The sequence below is a fragment of the Monodelphis domestica genome, chromosome 7, assembly GCF_027887165.1.
Source record: "Monodelphis domestica isolate mMonDom1 chromosome 7, mMonDom1.pri, whole genome shotgun sequence".
In the NCBI taxonomy this organism is placed as follows: Eukaryota; Metazoa; Chordata; class Mammalia; order Didelphimorphia; family Didelphidae; genus Monodelphis; species Monodelphis domestica.
This window is the reverse complement of record NC_077233.1, coordinates 210,434,099-210,446,519: the sequence shown is the minus strand read 5'-3', so window position 1 is coordinate 210,446,519 and position 12,421 is coordinate 210,434,099. Positions and strand designations below refer to the sequence as shown.

The window sequence follows — 12,421 nt, the reverse complement described above, 5'->3', positions numbered from 1 at the left end:
GTTTACCATTTTCTTCTCTAACTCATTTTATAGATGAGGAAACTGAGGCAAACAGGGTGAGGTGACTTGCCCAAAGCCACACAGCTAGGAAGTGTCTGAGGCTGGATTTGAACTTTGTCTCTAGCCTGGCTCTCCGTTTACCGAACCACCTAACTTCCCCCTTGATCTTTAACAGTCTGATACCAGGCTCCAGAGGGAGCCTTTCCATCTTGAAATGGCAAACTCTGGGGTTAGTGGACAAGAATTCAAGTCCTAGCTCTACCATTTACTAGCTGTCTGACCTTAGGTCAGTCAGTAATAGCCCTGGGCCTCAAATTGGACTAGAAGGCCTCTGAGGTCCTTTCCCACTGGGGATCTATGAACTTATGATGGGGCCTATCAGATCTGAGCCTCCCTGCAATAGGCCCAGAAATCCATAGAAAGAAAAAACATCATGTCTGTTGAATAAAGTGAGCTCTTCGAAAGTCAAGGCTACACCAACCACTGGCAATCTCAACGATGATGCTATTCTTTTTTCAGAGGAGATCAAGGACTTGATTGATCAGCTAGGTGAGGGAGGACGGAGTGTCCATGAGCTTCAGAAGTTGAAGAAGAAGTTAGAGATTGAGAAAGAAGAGTTACAAGTGGCCCTGGAGGAAGCTGAGTCTTCCCTGGAGGTAATAACTCAGAGAGTCCCTTTGGATGATGAAAGAGCCCCTTTGGCTGCGGGCTGAGCCCCAACAACTAGATGGCCAGAGATGAATTCCTTGGTCCATAATGACTAATACTCTATATTTTCTGGCAGGTGGAAGAGAGTAAAGTGATACGTATTCAGCTGGAATTGGCTCAAGTCAAAGCTGACATTGATAGGAGAATCCACGAGAAGGAAGAAGAGTTTGAAGCTACAAGGTAAGGGGGACGCAGAGGGTGTGAGATAGGTTCTTCGAAGCAGCTTTCCTTCCCTGCGTGGGAAAAGACTAACTGCAGCTCAAATAAAAAACTGTTTTTGAATTAGGCAGAGTTCACTTTAATTCAGTGACCCAAGAAAGTGGTTTTTCTGTTTTAAGAAATTCTGGACGTGTTCCTAGTACTGTTTTTTAGTTTACAGAAAATAGATATTGTGATTTGGAGAAGAATACTGTTTTCCAAGTTGTCCCCATTGGAACGCTATCTTACATGCTTGACTAGCAGCCAGGAGAACTGCTTGGCCAAGGATTCCTGGCCTTTTGGAAGTTGCAACATTCTATTTGTTATATTTTATAACCACACTCCACCCCAGCACTCACAAACAAAAGTCACTCTTTATCCCATCTCCAAAGTGCTGCCTGTGTGGCTCTGGGGTCAGTGAGCTGGAACTTAGAAATTCACTGACGTCCACAGAAGGGTCAACTATACGGTATGCTGTGAAGCACAAATTTAGTTTTTCATTAAAATGAATAAAAAGTCACTTTATTTTGAGAATTTAACGAAGCCCTTTTGCCAACTAGAATGAGAGACAAGCTAAGACATCTGTCCCCAAACCATGGTGCAGCTCATTGCCGTGCTGTGTCGTGGAGCTGAGCTGATCAGTCCGAGGCGGTGTTCCTTCCTTCTTGCCTCCTTGTTAATCAACCAGGGCTATGTGAGGCTTCCTCATCTAGAGGGGTCTAGCTCACACAGGCCTGCCATAGAACTAGACTCGTGTTCTTGTTTGAATGGGCAGGAAGAACCACCAACGGGCTATCGAGTCTCTGCAAGCCAGCCTAGAGGCGGAGGCCAAGGGCCGGGCCGAGGCGCTCCGACTCAAGAAGAAGATGGAGACGGATCTGAATGAAATGGAAATCCAACTGGACCACGCCAACAAAAACAACAGTGAGCTTGTCAAGACACTGAAGAGGCTACAGCAGCAAATCAAGGTATTATGGCGAGAAAGGGTAGGAGCTGGAGTAGGCCGGAGGGAGGTCTTCCCTTTGCCCAAGAGTTCCAAGGAATCTAAGGAATGTTGACTCAATCCGGGACCCTGGTCTGAGGGATTCCTTTGTCCCTCCCTGAATCTCACACACACACACACACACACACCCCCCTCACCAAGTTTACAAAGCAAGGGCCTATGTAGGAGGTAGCTTATCATTACTATGGAAGAAGACACTAGGACAGATAATTAATACACAACAAAGAGCTATGTGAGACATGAGAAATGGTTGTAGCTATCCTGAGAAATCAAGGAAGACTTCCTGGAGAAGATAGTATTTGAGCTGGCCTTTAAAGGATGGAGAGGAATTCAGCAGACAGAGAGACAGGGAAGAACGACAGTTTAGAGCTGGGAGGGACCTCAGGGTCTGTTCTAACTTCATTTTAGAGAATGGCTCCAAAAGAAGAAGTGATTTCCCTATGGTCATGGGCAGTAAGTGGCAGGAACAAGCCTTGATCTCAAGTCCTCTGACTCCAAAACCAGTGCCCTTTCCACTGTCCCACCCTGCCTCAGTGCCTAGTATTGTGGATAATAACTGAGGAAATAATCCAAGCTACCTGCCTTTGAGCAAAACAAGCATAATAAATGGTTCTGTGGGCTCTCTTGTTAGTCCAGAGACCCTAAATACAAAGTGAGGCAAAATTTTTATGTATTAAACCCAACTAATGATAAGAAAACAATTAATCACTATACAAAATTGGTAATCTGATCTTTAACTGGAGCAAAGATATGGGGCTTTTCAAGTCAGGATGTGAGAAGAGTGAGTTTTGGTCAAATTGGAAGAGGAGAACAAATACTTGTGGGGGTCTTCCCCCCCACCCAGATTTGAGAGCTGTTGCTTCATTATAGCCATCTGCATTTATAAAAAATAACTAGTTTTAGTTTCCCATGGATAATTTGCAAAAAAAAAAAAAAGCCCAACAAAATATAACATGAGGCAGCTCAAAATGGAGTCAGTATTCATGAGATAGAATCTAATTGGTTCTCCTGATTCCTACACCAAACCAACTCCATTTTGTAACTGGCCTTCACACTATCTTTTTTCTTTTTAAACCCTCACCTTCTGTCTTAGAATCAATACTATGTGTTAGTTCCAAGGCAGAAGAGGGGTAAGGGCTAGACAATCAGGGTTAAGTGACTTGCCCAGGGTCACACAGCTAGGCAGCGTCTGAGGCTAGATTTGAACCCAGGACCTCCATTCTCCAGGGCTAGCCCTCTTTCCACTGAGCCATCTAGCTTCCCTTGCCTTCACTCTATCTTGTAGAGTACCTGGCACATAGTGAACATTTAATTTGATTGATTCCAGACAGGGAGAACAGCATGGGCAAAGGTGTAGAGATGGGATAGTGTGGATGAACCCGGAGTAAGGGTGGGCAGAAAAGAGTCCAGTTTTCATGTGCCCTTTGCTCTTGCAGGATCTCCAGATCCAAATGGACGAGGATGCTCGGCAGCACGAGGAGCTTCGGGAGCAGTATAATCTTCAGGAACGCCGGCTCAGCCTTCTGCAGACAGAACTGGAAGAAGTTCGTTCTAGCCTAGAGGGCAGTGAGCGATCCCGAAAACTGCTGGAGCAGGAGGTGGTCGAGATCACTGAGAGGCACAACGAAGTCAACATTCAGGTCTGCCTCTGTCCAGTCCGGCTTTTCTGGGCTGGGCTGGAGGGACTGTACTAACCTCTCAAATCCCAGGGTTCTCATTCAAAGCCCAGAATATTTGCTCTTGCCTAGACCCTAAAAACCCTTCCACCGATAGGATAACAGACTGAGATATGGCAGGGATCTCGGAGGTGATTTAGGTCAAGCCCCCATATTTTACACAGGAAGAAACCAAGGCCAAGAGACATTCAGAGCCTTGTTTGGGGGCACACAGGTAGCAGCTGATAAAGTTGGGATTTGAACCCAACTCCCTTGAGTCCAAATTTAACACTCATTCTACCTCATCACTGGGTCACTTGATCTCCGTAAAACAGCCTTCCCTGCCTCTCCGGTCTTCTATTTTCCTGCCTTACTCTTCCTCCATCTTTCATCTCTTGCCTTGCAATGGCTGTCCTCCGACAGTGGACTGCTCTGTCTTCTTCCCTTTATCTTCTGGATTCTCTGACTTCCTTCAATACTCAGCCCAAATCTCCCTTCCTTTCGTCCTCCCTCCCAGTCCTTCCTTCTGAGATTGGGGTTATTCAGTCATTTTCAGTCATTTTCAACCCTTCACCACCCTATTTGGGGTTTCCTTGGCAAAGATTGGACTGGTTTGCCATTTCTTTTGCCAGTTCATTTGCCAGATGAGGAAACTGAGGCAGACATGGTGAAGAGACTTGCCCAGGGTCATGTACACATCTGAGGACAGATTTGAACTAAGGAAGATGAGCCTTCCTGACTCTAGCCAGGCCTGGCACTCTATCCACTGTGTCCCCAGATGCTGTCTCAGATTACCTTCCATGTATTCTACATATATTTTCTTCGTGCATAGTTATCTGCATGTGCTCTCCCTCATTAGAATGTGAGCTTGAGAATAGAGACTGTGTTTTTCCCTTTCTTTGTATCCCATGTTCTTTTTTGTTTGTTTAACCCTTATTTTCTGTCTTAGAATCAACTCTAAGAATCAGTTACAAGGCAGAAGAGCAGGAAGGGCTAGGCAATGAGGGTTAAGTGACTTGCCCAGGGTCACTCAGCCAGGAAGTGTCTGAGGCCACATTTGAACCCAGGACCTCCCATCTCTAGGCCTGGCTCTCTCTCCATTGAGCCACCCAGTTGCTTTATACCCTGTTCTTAATACAGTGCCTGGCACATAGTAAGCATTTTGTAAGTGTTGAATGTTGACCAATCAAACTTCAGGCTACTGCCCATGGGACCCATGCCGGAGATTCTCCACATTTCCAAATAGCACTTGATGTCTAGCCAGACTGGCTCCCCCCTTCTTCATCAAGTGAAAAATTGAAGTTTTCCCCTAGGCCATTATTTCAACACTGTTCCTTCTCCTTTAGAACCAAAGTCTGCTGGTGGTCAAGCGTAAACTGGAATCGGACATCCAACGCATCTCCAATGAACACGAAGAGCTCATCAGTGAGTTCCGGACAGCTGATGAAAGAGCTAAGAAAGCCATGACGGATGTAAGTCCTCTTCCTTTTGCCAGCGAGAACAGTCTATGGGCCCTCTTGCTTGTGCTCATGGGATCATAGATTAGAGTTGGAAAGGACTTTAGAGCTCATCTAGTCCAGCCCTTCATTTTGCAGTTGAGGAGGATGAAGCCTGGACAAGTTAAATGACTTGTCCAAGGTCATACAGATAATGGGATTTAAAATCCTGTGGCTTCAAATTTGGCAGCTTTCTCCAGTGTCATTTTGCCTGGAGAGGCCAATAGACTGAGGACAGAATGCTTTTCACAAGCAGGAAATGCCATCCTGTATCAGACTAATCAGGGAGAGGTAATCTGAGTCAAGATTCCCTGCCAAAGAAGTCATTTAGTGTCTTCTCTTTGTTTCAAAAGCCTTCTTTCAGCCAGCTGCTTTCAGTTAAAACCTATGGCTAGGAAGATTATTCTTTTTTTTTTTTAAACCTTGAGAGCCTAGGGTTAGATTTGAACCCAGAACCTTGGATTCACTTTTGTTTACTTTTTAAAAAAATTTACCAATTAATGTAATAACAAATTTCCACATAAGTTTTTCAAAGTTATAGGATTCTAATTGTCTCCCTCCCTCTCTCCCTCCCTTCTCCTGTAGCTGGCAAGCAATTCGATCTGAAACCCAGAACCTTGGAAAGGCTCTCCTGAGCCACTATATACAATTGAAAACGCCACTCAATTTGAGGTTTGCCCAGTTGGGCATTCAATTTCTCAAGGCCAATGAGCTCTAAGTCTCTCAGCCTCTAAGGTCCAAGATGAATTGTCTCACTTTGCTTTATGCAATGTTCCTTTCTCCTTTGAAGGCTGCTCGCATGGCAGAAGAGCTCCGCCAAGAACAGGATCACTGCATGCACCTGGAGAAAATCAAAAAGAACCATGAGCTCACCATCAAGGACCTGCAAGCTAAGATGGAGGAGGCCGAACAGCTGGCTCTTAAAGGTGGAAAGCGCACAATAATGAAATTGGAAGCCAAGGTAAGAGAGACAGCTCAGTCTGCCAAGCCTTTGCTACTCATCACAGTCACCAGATCTTCTCCTATGTCTAACCTGATGTTTACTAAACTGCTTGTAAAGCAGAAAGGAAAGAAGGGAGTGAGGAAGGAAGGAAGGAGAGGCAAGGAGAGAAGGAAGGAAGGGAGAAAGAAATAGGGAAAGAAAAAGAAAGGAAGCAAGAGAAAGAGAAAAAGAAAGGAAAAGAGAAGAAGGAAGGAAAAAATAAAAAGGAAGTGATAAAGGGAAGGAAGGAAGGAAGAGAGAGAAGAGGGAAGGAAGGAAGAAAAAGAAAGAAAGAAAGAGAGAGAGAAAGAAAGAGAGAGAAAGAAAGAAAGAGAGAGAGAGAGAGAGAAAGAGAGAGAAAGAGAGAAAGAAAGAGAGAAAGAGAGAAAGAGAGAAAGAGAGAAAGAGAGAAAGAGAGAAAGAGAGAAAGAGAGAAAGAGAGAAAGAGAGAAAGAGAGAAAGAGAGAAAGAGAGAAAGAGAGAAAGAGAGAAAGAAAGAAAGAAAGAAAGAAAGAAAGAAAGAAAGAAAGAAAGAAAGAAAGAAAGAAAGAAAGAAAGAAAGAGAGAAAGAAAGAAAGAAAGAAAGAAAACGACTGGGGCCAGAATGTCTAATGTCTTTTGCCAAAAAAATGTTCTGAATTTGAACATGAACTGAAAATTGTGGATGTTAAGGGAAATGACATTGAGGAGTTAACTTTAATTTCTTTCTTAAAGGATTTTCTATCTTCCTGTTCCCTAGAACAAGAAGCTATAAAACACCCTATTACCCATCCACCTGGAATGCTCTTAGTCCCATAGTTGTTTCCATCAGTATTTCTCCCAACTACATTTTCATTTAGCTTCCAAACATTCCTTTTCTTCCTTATCATTCCCAGTCCCATATTCCCAAAGGAATAACTTCCCACCCTATCCCCACCCCTCCATGCTAGTGCTTTCCAGTCCAAAATTACCCTCCCTCCTTTCTTCTCTCTCCCCCTCAGCTTCCATCTCTTTCTCTCAATCTTTCTCTCTTTTTCTTTCTCCCCATTTTCCTTTCTCATCTATTTCTCTCTGTCTCTGTCTCTGTCTCTCTCTCTATATATATATATATATACATATATATACATATATATACATATATATATATATATATATATATCTGCCTCTCTGTCTCTCTCTCTCTCACACACATACCTTTATGTACCTAGTTAATTAATGTTTTCTTCTCATCTAGAATATAAGCTCCTTAATGGCAGGAGTATGCTTTTGACTTTCTTTGTACCCTTAGCTTAGCACGGTGCCCGGCACCTAGCAAGTACTTAATAAATTATTGAAATGGTTATCATAACCCCAATTTCCCCAAGGTCACTGCATTCTTGGAATACCTTGTTCTATAGTGAACCCCTAAAAAAACCCCAAAACACCCTGTTATTGGTCTACTCAGATGCATTTTTCTTCACCTCCAACCTTCTCACTTTGCCTCAGATTAAGGAACTGGAAACTGAACTAGACTCAGAACAGAAACGCCATGTTGAGACTGTCAAAATCTTGCGTAAAAATGAGCGTCGCCTCAAAGAGCTGGTCTTCCAAACAGATGAAGACCACAAAACCAACCAACGCATGCAAGAGCTGGTGGAGAAGCTTCAGAACAAACTGAAGGTCTACAAGAGACAAATCGATGAGGCGGTACGCTTCCCTTCTTATGCCCTTTTTCACTTAACAGCCTCTCCAAAAGAGGAAGCCAAAATGTGGTCTTCACTTCTGCGATGCCCTAGTCTTACGAGGGGAGGGAAGCATTCAGCCAGGGGGTTATTTCTGGAAGGAACTATTATTATAATTGGTCATTCAATGAGGTAGTTCAGTGGACAGAGCATCAGGCCTGGAGGCAAGAGGGCCTGGGTTCAAAGGTGACCTTATACACTTCCTAGTTGTGTTATCCTGGACGAGTCATTTAACCCCCACTTTGGATCCAAAATCAATTCTAAGACAGAAAGTAAGGGTTTAAAACCATATATTATAGTACTTCAAACAGGATAGAAACCAGACATTTTGTTCCCAGAAGCTCTGATTTCAAATACCTTACAAGGCCAGTGGATGACTGGTAGGCTTCAGCAATGGCAAGCTGTAGATGAGTCAAGTGTGTTTGGTGAAGGGTGGGTAGGAAGCAGAGGGAACTAGGGAGGCCGGGAATGCCATGACATCACGTAGAAAGGAACAAAAATATTCCCTGGATTGAAATTGTTCCATGCCTTAATTAATAAGAGGAATTCTTAAGGGCTGCTTCTTGTTTTTCAACATATTCTTATTTCTAAGGGTACAAAATGTGCTATTTGTTATAACATTTCCCACCATATGATGGTGTTTCAGGGCTTCAGGGCCAATTATTTATTTTTTATTTTTTAAAACCTATATAATTCTTCCTAGCTGTGTGACCCTAAACAAGTCACTTAATCCCCATTGCCTAGCCCTTACCACTCTTCTGCCTTAGAACCAATACACAGTCTTGATTCTAAGGCAGAAGGTAAAGGTTAAAAAAAAAACAAAACACTATACCTTCCATCTTAGAATTTATATTTCAAGGCAGAAGAGTGGTAAGGGCTAGGCAGTGGGGTTAAGTGACTTGCCCAGGGTCACACAGCTAGAAGCATCTGAGACAGATTTGAACCCAGGATCTCACATCTCCAGGTCTTGCTCTCAGTCCACCTAGTCACTTAGCTGCCTCCCCCTACCATAATAATTTCTAAATTGAAATGACTCGAGAGTTCTGCAGTACAATTGTGAGACTAATTCTGTTTCTGCCCTTCTCCCTGGGTAGGAGGAGCAAGCCAACCAGAGTCTGGCCAGGTACCGGAAGACCGTGCATGAGCTGGACGATGCTGAGGAAAGAGCAGGCATGGCTGAGACCGCCCTGAACAAGCTACGTACAAGACACCGGGTAGCTGGCAAAGGGATCACCTCAGTGGAGATCATCCAAGTGTCCAAGACTGGTTCCTCTAAAACAATGTCTGAGGAATGAGAGCCACCACCTGACATCAATAGCTGGTAGGTCCCGGGCCACCTTCCTTGGTCTTCCTAGCAGAGATAATGGTGTAGGATGGGATCATGTCCTCTGTATAGGATAAGAGGGGGATAGTATGTTCTTTTCCTCTTTGGTGTCCCCCACAGCACCTAGCACTCTGCTTGCCATATACTAAGCATGAAATAAATGCTGAAGAATGGTTTTTATGTTTCTCATCTTTAAAGGAAGGAAGAGGATCCATTTTGTTATTTCTCCGTTGTTTCTGTTTTGTCTGACTCTTTGTAACCCCATTTGGGGTTTTCTTAGCAAAGATAATGGAATGTGTTGCCATTTCCTTCTCTGGTTCATTTTACCAATGAGGAAACTGAGGCAAACAGGGTTAAGTGACTTGACCAGGGTCACCCAGCTAGTAAGGATCTGAGACCAGATCTGAACTCCAGGCTTCTTGATTCCAGGTCCTGGCACTCTATATATACCACATATACACACTATATAATATATAAGTATATATATATGTTTATATATATGTATATATATATATATATATATATATATATATATATATATACTATATACCTAGATGCCCTTGTACATATAGGTAAATATAAAATATATACCAATTAAATACAAAATAATTCGTTTGAGGAGAGAGGCCTAGAGATTATTTAGAAATCCAAGTCTTGGCTTGGGTCCTTGGGGAGAATGGGGCCTAAGTGTCTACTGCCATGACCTCTCTTAGCTCTGGCCATTCTCTCTTGCCCAGCCTTTAAGTAACTGGTTAAACTGGCACATAAGGAAGTCAGGGGTGGCTCCCACACTCGTTTTCACACCTTGTTTCATGAGAGAAGTATTTGGTTTGAGTGTTAGCCAAAGATGACAAATGTAATGACCTCCATTCAAGGTTCTCCATATTCATTTATAACAAGGAAAACTGGAAACGGAGTGTTGTAACTTCTTCTATCTCCAAATCTGAAATTTTAGTCACCTCGGCTAAGTTTCGGAAATGAGAGATTCACCTCCATTAGCCTGAAGCGAGTGTATGACAGTCAGTCTTCTTCTGGAGTAGATCCTGGAAGGAAGCTTTCTAAATTGAGATTTGACCTCAGCCATACCTTACTCATGCAGAAATCATGTAACACCTACACTATAACTGCCAAGATTCCCTCTAGACAGCCATGACTTCATTTCCTTTGATCGACCTCTTTAAGGACAATCTATTATAACAAGCTCCTAATGGTCCACCTGCCTCCAATGTCTCCCCACTCTCCAACCCGTCCTACCCAATACTGCCAGAGGAGCTGTTCCTAGGGCAGAGTTCTGGTCTTTCACTTGCCAGCAAGAAAACTGTTAATGGGCTAGATGGATTGAGAGACAGGTTCAAACAGTCTCAGACACTTCCCAGCTGGGTGATCCTGGGCAAGTCACTTAACTCCCATGGCCTAGCCTTTACTACTCTTCTGCCTTGGAACCAATACACAATGTTGATTCTAACATGGCAGGTAAGGGTTTTGGGTTTTTTTTTTTAAGAGAGAAAACTTAATGACATCTTAAAGCTTGATTTAATAAAATCCAAATTCCTTAGTGTAGCATTCAAGACCCTCAATAATCTGGATCCAATTTATCTTTCCAATCTTACCTCCTAATTTTCTGCTTCCTAAAGTTCAGATCTAACCATGTCACCCCATCCTTTTACTCAATAAATTCAACTGGCACTCAGTCATCTACAGAATCAAATCTAAAACCCTCAGGAATCCAAAGCTCTTCCTACACTGTCCCTTCCCTCCACCCGTTCCCTTTTTTTAAACCCTTACTTCTGTCTTAGAACCAATACTGTATATGGATTCTAAGACAGAAGAGGGGTAAGGAATAGGCAATGGGGGTTAAGTGACAAGCCCAGGGTCACATGGCTAGGAAGTGTCTGAGGCTGGATTTGAACTCATAAAAAGGAGCCTTCCTGACTCCAGGCCCCTCTAGCTGCCTGCATGTGTGTGTATATAATTGGTACATTTATATACATATACATATACACAGAATATCCATCAAGAAGGCCTATATTTATATGCACTGAGAACATTTCATTCTTGAGGGTGAAGACTCTCTCTGATGAACTTTTTTTCCTGAACATAAGCTTCATTTGAAATCCATTGGTGGAACATGATCCAAAGCAGCTTTTCTCCCTGGTACAGACAAGTGGTACACCAACCACAAATGAGTCTTAATTTACACCTACAGGCTCCCCCACAGGCACATTATCTGTGTTTACTTGAATCCCAGAGGGCCTCACTTTCACACTTGGACAAGCTCCTGGTACAACTCCCAGTCTAACTCCCTGAAACTTCAGGAACAAACAGGTCCCACCCACACTCTCCATCAAGGTGTCACCACGCTGCGCGGCAGCAATGGCAAGGGTGTGACTTGAGGTGTGACTACAACGTGTCCATTAAGAAGAAAGTGGCTGTGGAAAAACCTGTCTGGAGAGATTGCCATTTGGGGGACCTGCTTGGGTAGTAGAAAGGGGAGAGAGCAAGGAAATCACAGGCCATTTGCGCTTTCTCACCCCCTTCCCCCTCTTCTCTCATTCCAGGGTGACACAGAGCTCAACGTATGACAGAAATCATGAAAAAGGAAAACTGGGCCTATTAAGAAAATGGAGATTATGCAAAGACAAGGCAGAACAAGATAGGAGCGGAAAAATAAAGCTAGCTGTGAATAAATGAGCTAAGAGGTTTAAACACCTAGACTTGGCAAGGTCTGGAATCAAAGTTGCTCCTTTCAGAGACCTGCATCAGTCAGTGTAGGTTGTCAGAAACAATGGGCCCATTTTTAAGTGAGATCTTCTTACATGCTCATGTCAAGGACGGAACATGTAATATATTGGTGTGAGCCAGCTGTCTTCTTTCTGTAAATAATTCCTCATTTGGACAATCTTGGTGCTTCATCCTAATGAGTTTAAGTAAAAGTAATATCAACAAAAAATCTGGGTGGATATTCTTTTGTTTTACACGGAACCGTTTCCTTCCTCCCGTCTTTCTTTTTCTTCATTCCTTCCTCCTTTTGCTCCCTCCTTCCCTCTGCCTCTTTTTCTCCCCTCTCCCTCCCTCCCTTCATCTTTCCCTTCTTTCTTTTCCTCCCTTCCTTCTTCTTTCTTTTTCTTTGTTCCTTTTCTTTCTTCCTTTCTTCCTCCTTCCTTCCTCCCTTCCTTTCTTTCCTTCTTCATTCCTTTCTCTTTTCTGTACCCTTTAAATCTAAAAGAGATTTATAAGCAAATGTAAAATCTAATTTTAGGAAATGTTTATGATGTGTGATTCATACAGAATATTGGGCCACTGTGTCCCTGTCATTTTAATTCACAAGTTTTCCCTTTATCAGAGATGATTTTAA

General features: G+C 43.1%; 1 protein-coding gene across 1 annotated transcript in view; it reads left to right on the top strand.

Annotated features, from left to right (window-relative positions):
* The window catches only part of LOC100015891 (myosin-16), an 86,670-nt gene extending 74,654 nt beyond the window's left edge, over window positions 1-12,016 (top strand). Inside the window, exons 35-43 of the mRNA XM_001369832.4 lie at window positions 520-656; window positions 785-888; window positions 1,682-1,874; window positions 3,346-3,549; window positions 4,911-5,036; window positions 5,851-6,021; window positions 7,507-7,707; window positions 8,837-9,063; window positions 11,625-12,016. Coding sequence (XP_001369869.2) covers window positions 520-656; window positions 785-888; window positions 1,682-1,874; window positions 3,346-3,549; window positions 4,911-5,036; window positions 5,851-6,021; window positions 7,507-7,707; window positions 8,837-9,037 — 1,337 coding nt within the window. The 3' untranslated portion in view covers window positions 9,038-9,063; window positions 11,625-12,016. The remainder of the gene's footprint in view (window positions 1-519; window positions 657-784; window positions 889-1,681; window positions 1,875-3,345; window positions 3,550-4,910; window positions 5,037-5,850; window positions 6,022-7,506; window positions 7,708-8,836; window positions 9,064-11,624) is intronic.
* Window positions 12,017-12,421: the final 405 nt, after the last annotated feature.